Raw genomic sequence first — 18,272 nt, 5'->3', positions numbered from 1 at the left:
AAGAAACTGGTGATGGAAGTTATATGCAGATATGGTGTTCTAGAAGTTGTCGAAAGTGATCAAGGCCCAGCCTTTTCTTCTTATGTGTATCAGGTTTTGATAATGCTTGGATCCACTGTAGCCCTCCATACTCCGTACTATCCACAATCTAGTGGGAAAGTTGAGAGGCTGAACGGCACACTGAAGGGACAATTGACGAAAATGATGCAGGAGACTACGGCTCCATGGCCAGAGCTCCTACCCATTGTACTGTACGATATTTGCACTACCCCTAAGGTAAAACATGGCCTGTCCCCATATGAGATATTGTTTAGTGCTAGGCCCCCAGTTGCAAATTTCCAGCCTCAGTAGTTATCAGAAGAAACTGACCATGCTGTTCAATATGTTATTCAGTTTAGTAAAAATCTAGCTAACATCTATGTTTTAGTTTTTTTCTTCCCTTCCAGATTCAGCAGAAACCGACACTTGTTATAATTTAAAGTCTGGTGGTTTCGTGGTCGTGAAAAGCCATGTCAGGAAACACGGACTAGAACCCTTGTATGACGGTCCCTACCAAGTCCTCAGTATCACTCCTATGTCAGTAAAGCTGGAAGGAAGGCCGACGTGGATCCACGCATCGCACTGCAAGCTGGTCAAACAGACTAGTAGCAAATAAGGGGACATAATGTTTTGGTTTTCGCATTTTCTATATTATTATTGGTAACCACATGGGACAGCCTAAATTCCCCAATATCCTTGAATAAGTTTGTACAATATCATGAAAGATTAGTAGTACAGATGGGTATAGCCAATAAAATTGTCAGTCCTATCTCCATTTACCCTATGATTACACAAATGTGGGATACATTGGTTAGGGCCACAGATTATTTAATGATCAAATTTGGGATATATTGGATATACTTAATACTACTGTTGCTGTCCAAAACCAACTTATCATAGTTTCTAATCAATACACTGTAGTACTAAATTATTTAACAGCAGCACAGGGTGGTATGTGTCAGGTTATTGGACCCGCATGCTGTCATTATACAGATCCCAATAGCACTATGAAGTTAAAGTTAGAAGATATTCAAAGACTCAGATCAATATATAATAAAGACAATGACCGTAATAAGGACAGTTGGTGGGCAGACACCTTCTCTTTTTTTAATCCAACAAATTGGTTTAAGGGATTTGGGGGCTGGATAGCTGGAATCTTGCAAAGTTTGTTATATATTGTTGCCTTTATCTTTGTTATGTATGTAATACTAAAACTTGTTTTTTTGGTGTATTTCTGTGTGTATTAGGAAATTCTGCACTAAGACAACTAGTGATGAAACCAAAAGCGTTTCCACCCCTGCTCTTCTCTACACCGATTTCACAAAGTTATCTGACGAAGATGTTGAAGCCAAGTGCATGGCTATCTTCAGAAGATCCCCACTACTGTTATCAATAATTGTTATTCGTAAATTCTAGTATACAGTGGGGACGGGTACGCCGCAACAGCCATGTGAAGACCAGTACCCCTCGAGCTTATAGCTTGGGATAGTACCTCTGATGCTGGACATTAACAAAATTTATCTAGGGGGGAATGTGAAGGAAGAAATTAAGAAAGATTCTCCATTTTGTGCTTTTCAACTCCATTTTGTTGTTTTGATATAAATTTTGTTAGTAGGCTAAAGTTTACAGCTGTTATGAGACCTTGATTGTTGCAATCTAAATAGAACATGAGACTGAGGGTGTATTGTTCTACAAAACTTTGATGCACAGACTGTTCCTGTATTCTTATAGGTTAAGAACTGTGAGCGTGTTCTTATGCTGATTGGTTGAAGTATAATTTCTAGGACTATGAAAAGTCATGCAGAATAAACGGGGGCCAGAGAGATCAGCTTGATCCCCCCAAACAGAGACACACGTCTCCGTCTGGTCATTTTCAGTTGGCGGCAACACCTTGTAGATTAATGTGGAAATCACTGAGTTAACCGTGAAGGATCAATTTAGATCCTCCCTCAACAGTGTCACTGGTGATAACGGTGTTACTACTTTTGTGCTTTTATTGTTGTTTAATGCTGTAGTATTTGGTCACTATGTGGTGGTAGTGTGTGGTCTGGTCATGGGGTGGTGGTATTTGTCCCTTGTATGAGATAATGTGGTGATAACTGTTCAGCAACGAGGCAATTACAGAACAATCTCACACAAGCAGTCCAGGGCCTATAAACCTCCTCTCGTCACTTACCTTCTCTGCGTGCTTTAAAACATTTAATTACTTCTAACTTACATTTGAAAAAAATACCAAAACAAGGTTCAATATTTTGTTGTTTTTTTTTGTTTTTGAGCCAAAATCATACAGTACAACAAAGCACAAAGGTCATCATCCAAGCACTTGGTTTTATTAAAATCACTAATCCATGTTCCTAGCAGTCCCAAGCTGCCATCTTGTGACCACAACTGATGACCAAAAGTCAGAGGTGACACTCAGAAGGCCTCAGTGCAAGCCTGGTAGCCAGAATAATGCTCAGACTGACATTGAGAAGTGACCACAAGACGATCGGAGCAGCACCAAGAACAGAGGAAAACTGCGGCTGACACTATATTACTAATAGGACTTCAAAAAGTTAAAAAAAAAAAAAAAAAAAAGCACTAAACCCAAGATAAATACTAAGCTCTTACAACAAATAGTGACAATTATTCCAATGAGATTCACTTGCCTCGTTTCATACCCCAGAGCTGCACTCACTATTCTGCATGCCTTCAGGGACATTTATCCAATAACTGTACGGTACACACTTAAAAAATAAAATTATTTACCAGAATTGTCAATGCAGCTCTGGGAGGGACTGAACTTTGAACAGATATGGTAATGATAGATCTGGCCAATCTGTACATTTTGAGCATAATTTGTGTTTAATGTGCATGTAAAAATGTAACTGAGGCCTCTAACAGTAAACCAGCCTCTAGATTACAGGACAAAAGTGCAGAGAGAAGAAGAAAAAGTTTCAATTGTTGTTAAATCTTTTTTTCCACCATATGCACATTCACAGACAGAATGCTACAATAAACTTGTGACAGAAGCAAACATTACACCGTGTTACAGAATGTCAGACTTGATTCAATTAATCATACAACTCCGCCGAAGGTGTAGAAAACAAAAGGGGGATGTCACAAGATACATCCATACATTACTGACAAGTCTATTGATTTGTCTGTAATACTCAATCTGTCCTGATGGGGGCTCTATAGGGAACACAATTACAGCTTAAAACAACGTGGGGGGGGGGGGGGGGGGAGTCCAAGTTCAATGACACATTTATCTCTTAAAAAGAGATTGTGTAAGGATCAGCATTCAAGACCACCCGAACCAGGGCCTCCCAGTATGGCAACTGGTGAGTGATATGGTGCAAAATGCAATAAAAAAGGAAAACAAAAGAAAAGTGCACAATGAACATTTAATGGAGGTTGGAATCAGTCAGATGGGCTTAGAAGAGGAAGGTGCCGAAGCTTCCCTTCCCATTGCGCTTGAACTGGTTATTGGCGATGGAGACAAACATCTCCTGGGCCATGATCTGCTCATCGTCGGCCTTGGTGATCCCCAGCGTGCTCAGTCTCTTCTTGTGGATCATGGTTTTCCTCCGGGAGTTGGCCGTCAGTTCGGAGACGATGGCCTCATTACCATCCACATCCTCGCTGGCGATGCAGACGTCGCTTGAACCGTGCTCTCCGGCTTCTTGCGTGGAGGAGGCCGGGGTGCAGTCATCTTTAGGGTGACCCTCGTCTTCTGGCGACATCTGCTCATCAGATTCTGGCTGGATGATATCTGATGCTACGTTATCTTCTGCCTCCTTAGCATCTAAGTCGTTATCTAGAGGGGAAAGGGCAAGAAGTCAGTGAGATGGATATAGTATTCACATATTACACATCAAAGGGGGGAGAGACAATACAGTTTGATAATGGCCAAGAGGTAGACATGGTCAACTTGGGAAGGCACAGATGCTACAGGTATGTCAACCATATGCACCGGTAAGGACGCACTCACACAAGCCCTCCGATGTACAAGCCGTTCTATGCCCGACAATCATACACAGTCATCATAAGCTTCTCTCCTCACACCTCCAATCAGTGTGATTAACTCACCGTCCTGCACGGTCCCAGGCCCGTCCAGAGCGGCCCCAGGCTTCACCAGCACCACGGCGTAGCCCTCGTTGTTGTGGATGACGTTATTTTCAAGCGTGATTTTGGGAAGATCGTGCACCTCGTCAATGAAGTCCTTAAAAAAACAAACAAAAAAACAGTCAGATTTATAACCCACGATGCCATTTGTAGGGGGGAAATCATTCAGCACATGTTCTACATCTGCATTTAGCATCTGCTTACTACCTCCTTCTTACAGTCGGCCGTTCCATATTCTTACTACTCTAACTGTAAAGAATCCTTTCCTATTTACATGTGAAGGTAAAGCATTCCCAGCAGCTCACAACACTCACAGGCCTTTGTACCGACACACGTTTTATTTGCCAGTTAAGTGTTTCAGGTACTATCGTTGTCATTTATAAACAAACCCAACTTTTTTGACCCTTCCATCCCATAAAATGTAAATGATTTCCAATATCCTTTTTGAAAATAACCCCACACCAGATGCTGTATTCATGGATAAAGGGGTCCTATTATACTGGAGTCACAGGATTTAGTCTTTAGAAACTCAATCCCGCTTGCTTATGCAGCTCTTGCCTGACATTGTGCTCCTGCCTAGGTTACATGGAACCAGAGGCCTTTTCTTGACCTGTAAGTCATAGTTTAATGTATATGCACCAATATGATTATTGCCAGCTAGTCATGGCCAAAAGCTTGGGTAACAGTTAGCTGCTTTAGGTTTTATAATGGCGATTTGCAAAAATTGTGGTCAGAGGAATTGCAAGAATTGCCAGAGTACCACTACAGGCTCTGTATAAACATACAACATCTAGAAAGCGCCACGACCATCTGCTGAAGGGAATTCAGCTAGGGGATCACGTCACAATGCAGTGCAGAGCTTGCTCCAGAACGGCAGCAGGTAGGTGTCCATGCCTCTGCAGGGACAGCGAGGCCAAAACCGTTAGAAAATAAACCAATAAACCACTTCTCTCCATCATCAAGACTGACGTTCTGCAGAAGGGCCGGAGTACTTTTTTTTGGCACAAGGCAAAAGTGCCGTCACAATGTAAAGATTCAGTCTTTGCATTAACCTGATAAACTTGTCAATAATAAGAAAAAAAAGTTAAAAACTTCTTAAGAAATGTTTTGATGGTTTCCGAAGTTATCAGCATGAACCAAATACACTAAAGTTGGTCAGCGTCAGAGCTTTGGGCCATGAGTGTAGGTGCGTCAATTTACATTTATCATCACCGGCGGTTGGGGCAGATATTAGTCCCCTCTTCACACCATCATGAGTGTTGGAGGAGCTGGCGGACATTACCTTGATCAGGATGCCGTCTCTGCAGTGGTGAATGCCGGTGTTGGTCAGGCTGCAGTTACTGCCGGGATAGATCTCCACTCCGGCACCCTGCATAAGGAGAACCATGGTGAAAACAACCACAGTTATACCGGTGCTTTACACTAAAACAATTTAACGTCAAGACTCACAATATCCCCCCCCCATACACACCCACCCCACGTCTATACCTTGGCTCCATATAGGTCGCAGTACTTCATCAGCAGTTCGGCAGACTTCTTCACCGTGATGCCAGTCGTGTCGCATTGTAGCACGCAGTTCTCCAGCTCGGTCTGACCACCGAGGATGCCTACATGACAGGAAACAAGAACATCAGATCTAAAAGGGGGGACAAACACTGCCATCTCAGCAATATTGGAGCGGTGTCTCCTGGTGGGTGTATCACATTGGTTATATCACACCTTGACCCTTCCAATTAACACAAGTGAGAAGGCTGCATCCAAACAGTGGCCGGCGATTGACTGCAGTGGTCACATCAAGTAACAACAGGAGTTACAGCTCCCACATCAGAAGACCACTTTGGGACCAGAGTGCTCGTTCCCCCCCACCCATCTGGAAGAGGACGACTCTACAGTTTAAGAAGTGGGTTTGTCCAGTGGTGCAATCACTAATCTTATTTGTGCCAGGGATGGAGTACAGTTTATAATTCAGCTTTTGTTATTTTTAATAAAATACCCACTGGAGAGGGGGCCAGGACCATGGGAATACAGCTGGCCTCCATCAGATCAATGCTGGCCTCGGCCATGCAGAACCTTAGTCGGGCAGCGAGAGCTAGCCTCCAGGTCAAGGATGAGGCCACTTCCCAAGAGACTGATTCCTTCCTTCAGCACTGCAAGCCACCTGCAGGTCACTTTTACCTGTGCACTCTTTCCATTTCTTGGCTGGAAGATTGTGAAACACCTTGATAGGCACAGGCCTTCCTCTAAGAAGTTTGAGACCCACTTCTTTTTACATAATTCCTTTCCAGATCATCCACATCTCCCTCGGCGGACCCTCACGTACTTTGACTTAAGAGCCACTACATCGTCCTTTCTAGATGAGACGCCCCTCTCTGACCCAAGTGGGTAAGAGGACGGACCCCTCTCTACAGTGGCTTTTACCAGCAGGTTGAACTTTATGCCCTACCTAGGTCAGCAAGGTCTGAAATAAGCACATTCATCAGGATTTATTTGCTGTGGGGCCCCTCATCCTCACATTTATTGCACAATTCAAAGATCCTTCGTCCCTACACAAGAGAAGCCTTGTAGTTTAGGGGACGCTCTGCAAGTAATTCCAGAGCTAACCGATACTGCTCTGCCATGCCGAATGGAAAAAAAAAAAAATTGAAAAAAAAATTGGGCCCATACCATGACCTTCTTGCAGGAGACTGGTTCTTTCGACAGTGCCTACACAGCATGAAGGATGTTATTAGATGCAAGAATAATCTATTGTCCCAAAATCACAGGTGAACTCAACCATCTAAATGATTCAGGGGCTGCCACTCCTTTCCAAACTCGTCCTTCTGGGGAGGGAAAAAGAACTTCCCAACCTTCCATCTCCAGACAAGACTTCCTTCAGGCCTAAACTGTCCCAAAAGCCAGCTTGAAAACCACCCAACATCCAGTGCATTAAGGTCCACCCTTCCTCTTTCAAAGAGATTTGGATGTCCCACGTGGACGGCGTCTGGGTCGAGGAGGCATCTCTGTCATCAGCTACAAAGCACCTCTCTGTTCCCAAACAAGTTCTCCTCCAAAGGTTCAACTCAGAGCACTCACCTTGTTCCAAGCCATCTTCTGCAAGTCATCATCCCCATTACAGAATTTTCACACTACTCTACATTGTCACAAGAGACCCCCCCCCCCCCCCCCCCCGGGTCTTTACCAAGGCGCTTACACCCCCAGCTGTGCTCCCCCCCTCCCTATGCCAGAGGGGCTTCTTCTCAAATCTAGATCTTTAGTTGAAGTCTCTGCCCAGTTTCAAAACCAAAGAGCTTCCATGTGATCTAATCAGATCGGTCAGGTCTAACGTTATTCCAGCACCTCATGCTTCTGCATGTCTCCTGTGCATCGGGCGTTTCTGCCACCAGAGAACCTCTTAACTGCTCAGAGTCTCTTTGGCCCGGGAGCAACATTAAATCCCACTTCCATATCAACCAACTGGAACAAAGCCATTGTCAGGCTCTCCAACTGGTCAGCTCGTTACCAGTGTGCCACCCCATTATTCAGGACACGTTTGTCAGATTTTAGAAATTATTTTTCCTCTCTCTCCTACTGCTTCTTTTGCTAACCAGAGATGCCTCGTCTCAGAGAAGGAAAAGCCAACTTAATTTTTTTTCCCACTTAGTATCGGGCCTCCTTTTGACAGGACATATACCCACGGTCCTGTGCTCCCACGGTGTTCACCGAGAAAACATTTTTTTCAGCCTCCTGCTGAAGCTATGATTTTTCTGCTGCAGTGTAGAGTATTCGGGGGGAACATTGTGAGCCTCTGATTTCAGACCACTCCATACTCCAATAGACCATGCAATAATCTGCAGTCACCGACACACGGCATCTAATGATCGGCTCACACTTACTGACGATGCCTTCCACCGCATTGTGCTGGATCAGCTTCATGTTGGAGAACTTCACGTGGGCACCGGAGCACTCCACAAACTTGTCTCCTTTCCCTTTCTTCTCTATGATGATGTCGTCTGGCATGCCGTATCCTAAGGGAGAGGGGGGAAATCATTACAAACAGATAATCACAGGACAGCAGAAAAATCCAAGGCCCATAGATTTCTGGAATTGGCCAAAACCACGGAGCGCGTTCAGGCTCCTGGAGAGATTTCCGTAGAACCAGAAAACTGGTTAAGCCGACGGCACGTTTATCAGCTGGTCTCATTTTATTATTGGAGGGTTGTGTTCTCAGTCCATAGACCAACGGCAAGAACCTTATCCCAGCAATGATATACTATAATGGTATCGGCAGGAGCCAGCGCTGCTTCCTGCCATTGTATCAAGTCCAGGGATCGAGTGTAGGCAGTGACGGCCAGAATTGGAGAACTCCCATCCCGGCCATTTACCCCCTTAGATACTGCAGACAGTAGTGCCAGCAGTTAGATGGAGTACATGTGGGCAGACCTGTTCCCTTACCAGGTTTGCGGCGACAACACAAGGACCCTAGGTCAGCCATCCAATATCCACGGTATTTTACCAGTAATACATGTGACCACTGCTTTATCAAACTTGTCAGCAACAAGAACTCATCACTAGAAAGGGGGTCCGAAGTGGGGATTCCAGCTATAGGGTATAAACATTTTACACCTTTCCATGGCGATCACTCATTTAACATGGATCACCCCTTTTAGAGTCCAAAACTAAATGGCTCCTTAAAGGGAATCTGCCAGAAGTTATTGCCATGTCATCCGAGAGCAGAGTGACTGGACGACATGGCGGCAGGTTTACTAGTCTTGCTGATAAAACAGTGATTTTATACAAACTACAGCAAGGTACATCACTGGAATCAGGGTCTCAGCCCCTACATTGTGCTCCTTACATAGCAAAACCTGCTGACCGATTCCCTTTAAAGGCTTAACTGAGGAAAGCTAGTTACAGACTGTGCCCTATAAACGGCCCATAGAGCGGATGCATCCCAGGTTCTTACCTTCTACGTGTAAAGAGTCGGCAATGCAGATCTGACTGTACACAAAGTAATGGCCGGGACAGACAAGCACCAGATCGCCATCAAAGCACGCAGTCACCGCTTCCAGAATGTCCTTATGGAACTAAGAGTGAGAAAAACACCGCGCCATCAGACTTCAGCACTGAAGAGGTGCCCGCACATTACCTGACCATCAATATTACTGTCCTATGAAGTCTCTGGCCAGTAACCCCTTAATGACCCATGTCATGTATTCACATCACAGGTTATGTGCACTTGGTAGAGGTGCTATCCAGCCAGTACCTGACTAACAGCAGCGACTGGAGCTAGATATGATCACTGCTAGTTATTGGAGGTATAGAAAAGTTGTTTTTATACCCCCTTAGATACCCAGGAAAGCAGCTTCTCAGGGATGGACAGTGACTGCAGGACTCTCACCCCAGAGATGTATGTGAATTGGAATCTAACCATAATTTCCTGGCTTTGGCTGCAGGATTCGGGCTCCAGACGTTCTCTGGTCAGACATGTTAATGTCTCGATGGACATGTTGGTGGAGACGACGTGAATGACTCTTCCTCCCGTCGGCCGGGGACCTTTTCTTTTCAAGCTGCAGGATCCTGGACTCCTCTGATAACAGAAGAGATACCTGTCGATAGAGAAGAAAGCCACATTATTATACTTTGCTAATATACAGGTCCTTCTCAAAAAATTAGCATATAGTGTTAAATTTCATTATTTACCATAATGTAATGATTACAATTAAACTTTCATATATTATAGATTCATTATCCACCAACTGAAATTTGTCAGGTCTTTTATTGTTTTAATACTGATGATTTTGGCCTACAACTCCTGATATGCTAATTTATTGAGACAGGTTTTTTGGGTTATCAAGAAAAGGTTCTCTAAACGACCTATTACCCTAATCTTCTGAATCAACTAATTAACTCTAAACACATGCAAAAGATACCTGAGGCTTTTAAAAACTCCCTGCCTGGTTCATTACTCAAAACCCCCATCATGGGTAAGACTAGCGACCTGACAGATGTCAAGAAGGCCATCATTGACACCCTCAAGCAAGAGGGTAAGACCCAGAAAGAAATTTCTCAACAAATAGGCTGTTCCCAGAGTGCTGTATCAAGGCACCTCAATGGTAAGTCTGTTGGAAGGAAACAATGTGGCAGAAAACGCTGTACAACGAGAAGAGGTGACCGGACCCTGAGGAAGATTGTGGAGAAGGACCGATTCCAGACCTTGGGGAACCTGAGGAAGCAGTGGACTGAGTCTGGTGTGGAAACATCCAGAGCCACCGTGCACAGGCGTGTGCAGGAAATGGGCTACAGGTGCCCCATTCCCCAGGTAAAGCCACTTTTGAACCATAAACAGCGGCAGAAGCGCCTGACCTGGGCTACAGAGAAGCAGCACTGGATTGTTGCTAAGTGGTCCCAAATACTTTTTTCTGATGAAAGCAAATTTTGCATATCATTCGGAAATCAAGGTGCCAGAGTCTGGAGGAAGACTGGGGAGAAGGAAATGCCAAAATGCCTGAAGTCCAGTGTCAAGTACCCAGTCAGTGATGGTGTGGGGTGCCATGTCAGCTGCTGGTGTTGGTGCACTGTGTTTCATCAAGGGCAGGGTCAATGCAGCTAGCTATCAGGAGATTTTGGAGCACTTCATGCTTCCTGGCACCTGCTCACAGTGCCAAAACCACTGGTAAATGGTTTACTGACCATGGTATTACTGTGCTCAATTGGCCTGCCAACTCTCCTGACCTGAACCCCATAGAGAATCTGTGGGATATTGTGAAGAGAAAGTTGAGAGACGCAAGACCCAACACTCTGGATGAGCTTAAGGCCGCTATTGAAGCATCCTGGGCCTCCATAACATCTCAGCAGTGTCACAGGCTGATTGCCTCCATGCCACGCCGCATTGAAGCAGTCATTTCTGCCAAAGGATTCCCGACCAAGTATTGAGTGCATAACTGAACATTATTATTTGATGGTTTTTTTGTTTGTTATTAAAAAACACTTTTATTTGATTGGACGGTTGAAATATGCTAATTTATTGAGACAGGTTTTTTGGGTTATCAGGAGTTGTAGGCCAAAATCATCAGTATTAAAACAATAAAAGACCTGACAAATTTCAGTTGGTGGATAATGAATCTATAATATATGAAAGTTTAATTGTAATCATTACATTATGGTAAATAATGAAATTTAACACTATATGCTAATTTTTTGAGAAGGACCTGTAGCGCCATCATATTCCGAAGTGCTTCACAGACATCGCTGTCCCCATTGGGACTCCCACCCTAAATTCCCCATCAGTACGAATTAAGAGGGTAGAAGGAAACCCCTGCAAACACGGAGCGCACGGCGTACCTCAGGAGGGGCGTCTCTATCAGTTTTAGCTTCCTCTTCAGGCCCTCCAGCTCGCCGTCCATCTTCATGCCTTCAATCATGGAGACGTTGTCCAGCTCGCAGTCAGAGTCAGAGTCCCTGTTAGACAACGTGTTCCGGAGGTTGTTGAACTGGGAATACACTTGTTCACAGCGGGTCAGGATGGAGTGATATTCTGACACCAGCTCCGAAGGGATCCGCTCCTCCAGAATGTCATAATGGCTGCGAAAATGGAAGGGCGAGTCTTAAAGGGGTTTTCCTCAATGTATATATTAAAGACCCATCCTTGACAGATTATCAGACCGGTGCAGGCCCCCTGGTATCTGCTCCTCAGGTGGCCAGATGTAAGCACAGTACGGAGCCACCTCAGCTATTTAGTAGCCGCTTCCCCACTTCACAATGAGCTGTAGATCCTTATAGGGAGGTGATCAATATCAAAGTCACAGACATCCCCTTAAAGTAATGAAACATAACCCCCTTCCCTCCAGTCATTTCTCACAGCCCCATCCTTACAGGCGCAACCGCGGCTCAGCGCATCGTGTGAAATAATCAAAATAATCTTCCTCCTCTTCATCCCACGAACGCCAGATGTTCTGGTAGAAAAATCTGGAAAGGGAAAAGATCTGCAGTCGGACAAGTGACGTGGAAACAAGCAAAAATATAACGAATTAATAGAGGGACTGGTCACGGTCCACGACGCGTCCGCAGCAAATGAAGGTGGATCCGTCGTCACTAACCTGACATGCTCTATAGACATGGCCGTCTGCTCGTATTCCCCCGATTCCTCGTACACCACATGCAGCTCCTGCAGAGGGACCTTGTGCTCCTTCACTTCCAGCAGGTCGCGGATGCTCTGCTCGTTCACGCAATCCACGCGACACTCGCATAGGAACGGCTCGCACGGCCGGACCGCCGCCTTCAGGCTGGAGCACGACACTTCCGTCACCTGCCGAAAACATTGGACGTTAAAAGTGTTTTCTCCAGCGTCAATTTCCTGACTGATCATTAAGGGAACAACAAGAAAAAAAAAACAAAACACAAACCTCTACAAGGACCTCAAAGATGTCGGTTCTCCAAAGGGCCTTCCAGCCCGATGGCTCCAGGGCTCGTTCCAGGTACTCCGCTATAAATTCCGTCACTTCGGAGGGTTTACAGTCGCCTTGTAAGGAAGAGGGAAAATAACGGGTTACATCGGTCTCTCGCCTGATCAGAGGCAGCTAATCGGAGGTAGAAGCGGACACTGATGGCGTTGTGCTCCCTGTATCCCAGGACCGGAGAGAGGTTTCCTGATTTTGGGGCAGATGTCAATCAGGGGAGGAAACTGTGCATCATGGGGCACAATTTAAAGGGGTTTTTCCAAGACTTAGGAAAAGCCAACATCAGACGAATTGTGGTAAGACAGTCAGAACTGGCACCACAAAGTGAATGGGATCGGCCAGAGTATCCAGCACAGCCAATACCTGTGACAAATGTACCGAGATGGGCCTGGTAAACCATAAACATAAGTACAGATGGAGTCCCTGCTGCCCCAACACAGGCCTCCTGATGAAGTCTTAACGAAACGTGCGTTGGGGTGTCAGGGACTCCATCTGTATTTATGTCTATTGCTGCATGTATTATATGATAATTAGATCCATCTATATAGGTCCCTGCACTATTGTCTATCTCAAGTTACATACCTGTTCGAATCGGTTATTAATGGTTTCATTAAAAATATTGTTTTACGGGCATTTATACTCTGGGATTTTTTTTTATAGTAGTTTAAGACCAGACAAGAACTGGAAATCCCATTTAATATAAACAAATACCATTAAAATAAAAAAAATCTGCTGACGCTTTCACTTTGCACTTTGAAGCTACTTTCACCTTCCGAAATTTAGGGGAGTGGATCAGTGCGGGGGTCCCAAAGTTGTATCCATGTCACTAGGATGTACCTTATCTTGCAGAGATATTCCCATAGTCTAATGTGGACTCTGCAGCGACGCAGGAAACCACAAAATTAGAAGGGTCAAGTCAATCTCAGCAGGTTACCTGTCCTTAGGACAGACAGGGTGTCCGGCCACCACGCTCACCTATTTCCAGCAGTCCCATAAACAATGACCAAAGCTGTACTCACCCAGCAGGTAGTCCTTGTAGGCCTCGAACCTCTCGTAGAAGAGGAGGTTGCTGGTCTGGAATAGGTCTGGGAACTGCATGTTTCCAGCTAAAACACATCGTGGGGAAACCTTGCCGAGCTTTTTGTGGCTCCCATAATCACTGTCCTCATCCTCCTGAAATAAGACTGAGATAAAAAAAAATAAAGAAAATGTAAGAACTGTACGAGGCTGTAGGGATTATGCTCTATACGGGAAGTCTATGATCACCAGGGTGGATAAAAATCAATGTTTTTTTAAAAAAAATCAAAAAAATCGGATTTTTTTTATTTAAATCGGATTTTTTTGATTTAAATCGGATTTTTTTGAATAAACTGCTTTTTGAGGAAAATATTTTACCATCCAAAGGTTCTTCCATCATGAGATAAAGCTGAGTTGTTTAACTCAGTAGAATAAAGGCTGTATATGTGTAACATTCACAATGCCATGCTCTTCCAGAGGTTTCTGTAGGATGCTGACTATCCAACAAGTTTGGGCATGTCAACTGAATGGAAAAAGAAAGTAAACCAAAAGTGAAACCAAGCTAGAAGTGTGGAATTAAAGGGGCAGTATGAACAAAATGTGGAGGCTATTAATAGTTTATACAATTAAGACATGCTGCTTTTAAACACCTACCTATTGCCATATAGTAAAACAAAAAATATTTTTACTTACTTTGGGGTCCCCCCCTCACCCTGGCGTTAGATCGTTGCCCCTAGTTTCGTCCGTGTAACTATGGGCGCACATGTGCACTGCTCTCACTTCTCATTTTAATCGTGATTTATATTAAAAAAAACCTTTTGATTTAAATCAGTGATTTAAATCATGATTAAAATCATGATTTAAATCGATCCGATTTAAATAGAAAAAAATCTTTTGATTTAAATCGTGATTTAAATCATGATTTAAATCGGCGTGATTTAAATCAATCCACCCTGATGATCACAGCATTGGGCAAGCCTTTATTCCCTATACGTACATTGTTTTTCACTGCCAGCAGCTCCTCGGGGGCGGGGCTACAGTAAGACAGATGTTCTGTTACAGCTACACAAACTGATCCCCCCACACAGTACAATGATGGCAGATGGTCTATATTGAGGAGAACCTGTCTCTGTGATAACAGTTAACCCATCGGAGGGTTACATATTTGGAGCTCTAAACTGGCGTTGCACATTTATGACAATGAAGGTCAATAGTGTAGTGGACCCTTGTACGACATGTAGACCCTTAAGCCTCTCATGAATGGCGGTCGGAGGCGGACATTCATAAGAGACCATGATTTCTGCTATACACAGCAATACCGCAGGAATGTTATGTCTAGTACAATCGATTAGACAATTGCAGGTTCAAGTCCACTAAAGGACTAAAAAGTGTGTGTGTGTGTGTGTGTGTGTGTGTGTGTGTGTGTGTGTGTGTGTGTGTGTGTGTGTGTGTGTGTGTGTGTGTGTGTGTGTGTGTGTGTGTGTGTGTGTATATATATATATATATATATATATATATATATATATATATATATATATATATATATATATATATATATATATATATATATATATAGTTAAAAAAAAAAAAGTTAAGAGAAAGCTTAAATCATCCCCCTACTCCCCGTAAACAAAGCCAGAATTTCAGTTGTCACAACACCGATACAAAAGGCGATCAAAAGAAGCAAAATGGAGCAAGCCGTCACACACATCTATCTGCCGAAAAATAAAACGTTATGGGCCTCAGAAAATGGTGACAAGTAAGTTTCTAACAATTTTCTTAATTTTTTTTCTCACAGCTTAATATGACAACTACACCACGTTTGGCATCTGTGTAATCCTTCTGGAGAATCAGTGTCAATTCTACTGTACAAAAAAAAAAAAAAAAAAAAAAAAAAAGATTTTTTTGTGCCATTTCGTTGCAAATCAAAATTTTCCCCACTTTCCATTGATTAACATGATAAAAAGAATCGTGTCATTCAAAAGTACAAGTAGTCCAGCAAAAAAAACAAGCTCTCGTACGGCGATGGGGACAAAAAAATAAAAATAAGGAGTTATGGCTCTTAGAAGAGGAGGAAAAAGCAAAAGCGCAAGAAATTACAAAAGAAACAACGTCACGTGGTCCTTGTGACGACAACGTATAATATGATTTTTTAGTTTTCCCTGTAAGCACACATGCTGTGGGCTCTGACCCCCCTTCCCTCTGTGCTTCTGCTGTGTGTGTGTGTGTGTGTGTGTGTGTGTGTGTGTGTGTGTGTGTGTGTGTGTGTGTGTGTGTCCCAAACCTCTCATTGCCCCACCAAAGGAATATTTATTGCTCCTGTAGCTGCTGTAGACATTTCTCCCATCTAGTACCAGCATAAACTACATATTGCGAATTTCCAGGCACAAAAAATGGGGCCGGCACCACCCGGACACGACCACGGGGCCGGCGCCACCCGCGTCCGACCCTCGAGCCGGCACCACCCGGGCACGACCCTCGAGCCGGCACCACCTGGGCACGACCCTCGAGCCGGCACCACCCGGGCACAACCTCGAGCCGGCACCACCACCACCTGCGTCCAGCCCTCGAGCCGACACCACCACCACCTGCGTCCGACCCTCGAGCCGGCACCACCACCACCTGCGTCCGACCCTCGAGCCGGCACCACCTGCGTCCGACCCTCGAGCCGGTACGAGCACCACCACCCGCATCCGACCCTCGAGCCGGCATGAGCACCACCACCCGCATCCGACCCTCGAGCCGGCACGAGCACCACCCGGGCACGACCTTGGAGCCGGCACGAGCACCCGGACATGACCCTGGAGCCAGGCACGACCACAACTCGGGTACGACCCTGGAGACGGTGCCACCATGGAGCCGGTACAACCACCACCAGAAACGGCCCTGAAGTTAGCTCGACCACCACCAGGCACGACCCTGGAGCTCGCACAGCCCTGCACTCAGCACGACCACCGCCCGACATGACCATGGAGCCGGGTGCTGCTGATCTCCAATAAATACACTTTTGGGGGAAGTGGCTTGTTAACCCCATCCTGACACAGGGTGCACTGCTACAGGCTCTGCAGCGGCGCTCGCTCTAAACTGTGCAGGAACAACTTTTAGAACGTAACTTGGCAAAAAAAAATTTCTACAATACAACGTAATTTTTTTTATGGAGGGGGGCTTTAAGAAAATGCAGTCAGTAAGGGGTTAATAGGGCGCCCCTCTCACTGCCGGCCCGTGCGGCAGAAATAACGCCAGCGTCTGCTTGCTGCCAGTGAATGGAATCCCCCACAGGTCTCCCTACATAGCTAGCGCGCAGGGCACCATGAGACTTGTAGTTCCCCTCAGCTGTGACTCACCCTGCTTCACCTCCATCAGGGAGCCGCCACCGCCGTCCTCCTCCTCCTTCACATCCTCCCTATCCGAAAGCTCCGGCGGCAGCAGTCCTCCTCCGTCCGCCATGGCAACGCGCAGCCCGCCTCACAGCGCTGTGGTTCAAATCTGCCGCTCACGCCCTCCCTGCGTCACGACCAAGCTGCTCGCTGATTCGTTGCTGCCCCGTCAGCGTATTAAAAATAAATCACAGCGACCCCTAAAGGGCGGAGGTCATTACTGCACGATACCATCGCTTCCGCTCCGCCCTCTAGCGGCAGGAGCTCATCACTACAGCTGCTGTATTTACTAAACACTACAAAGAAAATACAAAACGAATCTCTCATTTATTAACCCTTTACTGCTCCGGCCAAGTTTTCTTCCTCCTTTTCTATACTTTTTTTTATTCTTGAGGTATGAGAACTCTAGATTTTTTTTTCCATAATTTAGCACAAATGACTCAAAAACATAATTCTACTGCTCCATACAATTACAGTAAGACCGAACTTGTATAACGTTTTATTATTTCATATCATTTCTATTATGCTTATTATTACATATACTATTGCGATTACTTTTATTATATAATTTATTAATATCATTATCATATTATTAGTATTATTATTATATTTATACTATATAATTAATATTATATATTAGTATATTTTTATATTCTTACTATTTTTATTTTTATCAATTTATATTACAATAACATGTATTTATTACTTATATCATCATTAATATTAGTATTTTTATTATCATTTTTATATTCTTATTTTAATTACATTTATTATTATTTATATTATTTTAATTTATTTTATTAATATTATTATTATTTTAGTAGCTAATAAAAAATCTGATCTTTGTTAAAAAAAAAAAACATTTTGGTTTGTGTCAACTTTTTATGAGACCCATAACTTTTTATTTTTTTTTCTGGCAATTTAGGGGGTCAGATTATTTTTTTTTTCATTCTGAGCTCTTTTTATTGATATCACTTCGGGTAGAAATGACATTTTGATCCATATTTTATAGACATTTTTACATGAAAAGGACGAACAACAAATTCTGACATTTCGATATTTTTTTAACTTCACATTAAAAAATAAAAGGATATAAAAGAAAAAAAACTATACCATATACATGTAAAAAAAAAATTGGGTTTATTAAAAAAAAAAAAATAACCCATTCAAATATATAAAAAAAAAAAAAAAAGGTGAATCTCCAGAAATTAATTTTTTGGGTCCCTCACTTATAAAAAAAAAAGATACAATGAAAAAAATAAATCAAAGCGTTGCAGTTACTCAAAATTTTATCAAT

General features: G+C 43.9%; 1 protein-coding gene across 1 annotated transcript; it reads right to left on the bottom strand.

Annotated features, from left to right (window-relative positions):
- Positions 1-2,375: 2,375 nt before the first annotated feature.
- Positions 2,376-17,130, bottom strand: SHCBP1 (SHC binding and spindle associated 1). Its single transcript, XM_077288692.1, has 13 exons — positions 16,943-17,130; positions 13,601-13,765; positions 12,528-12,643; positions 12,222-12,430; positions 11,998-12,090; positions 11,467-11,706; positions 9,554-9,731; positions 9,089-9,209; positions 8,019-8,150; positions 5,635-5,753; positions 5,429-5,515; positions 4,111-4,243; positions 2,376-3,838 (listed from the first exon to the last, which is right to left on the bottom strand). Exons 1-13 carry the CDS (start codon positions 17,043-17,045, stop codon positions 3,456-3,458), a joined length of 2,079 nt encoding a protein of 692 aa, XP_077144807.1. The 5' UTR covers positions 17,046-17,130; the 3' UTR covers positions 2,376-3,455.
- Positions 17,131-18,272: the final 1,142 nt, after the last annotated feature.

This window comes from Ranitomeya variabilis, chromosome 2, assembly GCF_051348905.1.
Source record: "Ranitomeya variabilis isolate aRanVar5 chromosome 2, aRanVar5.hap1, whole genome shotgun sequence".
Classification (NCBI taxonomy): domain Eukaryota; kingdom Metazoa; phylum Chordata; class Amphibia; order Anura; family Dendrobatidae; genus Ranitomeya; species Ranitomeya variabilis.
The sequence above is the reverse complement of the archived record's forward strand: the minus strand, read 5'-3'. Positions and strand labels throughout refer to the sequence as shown.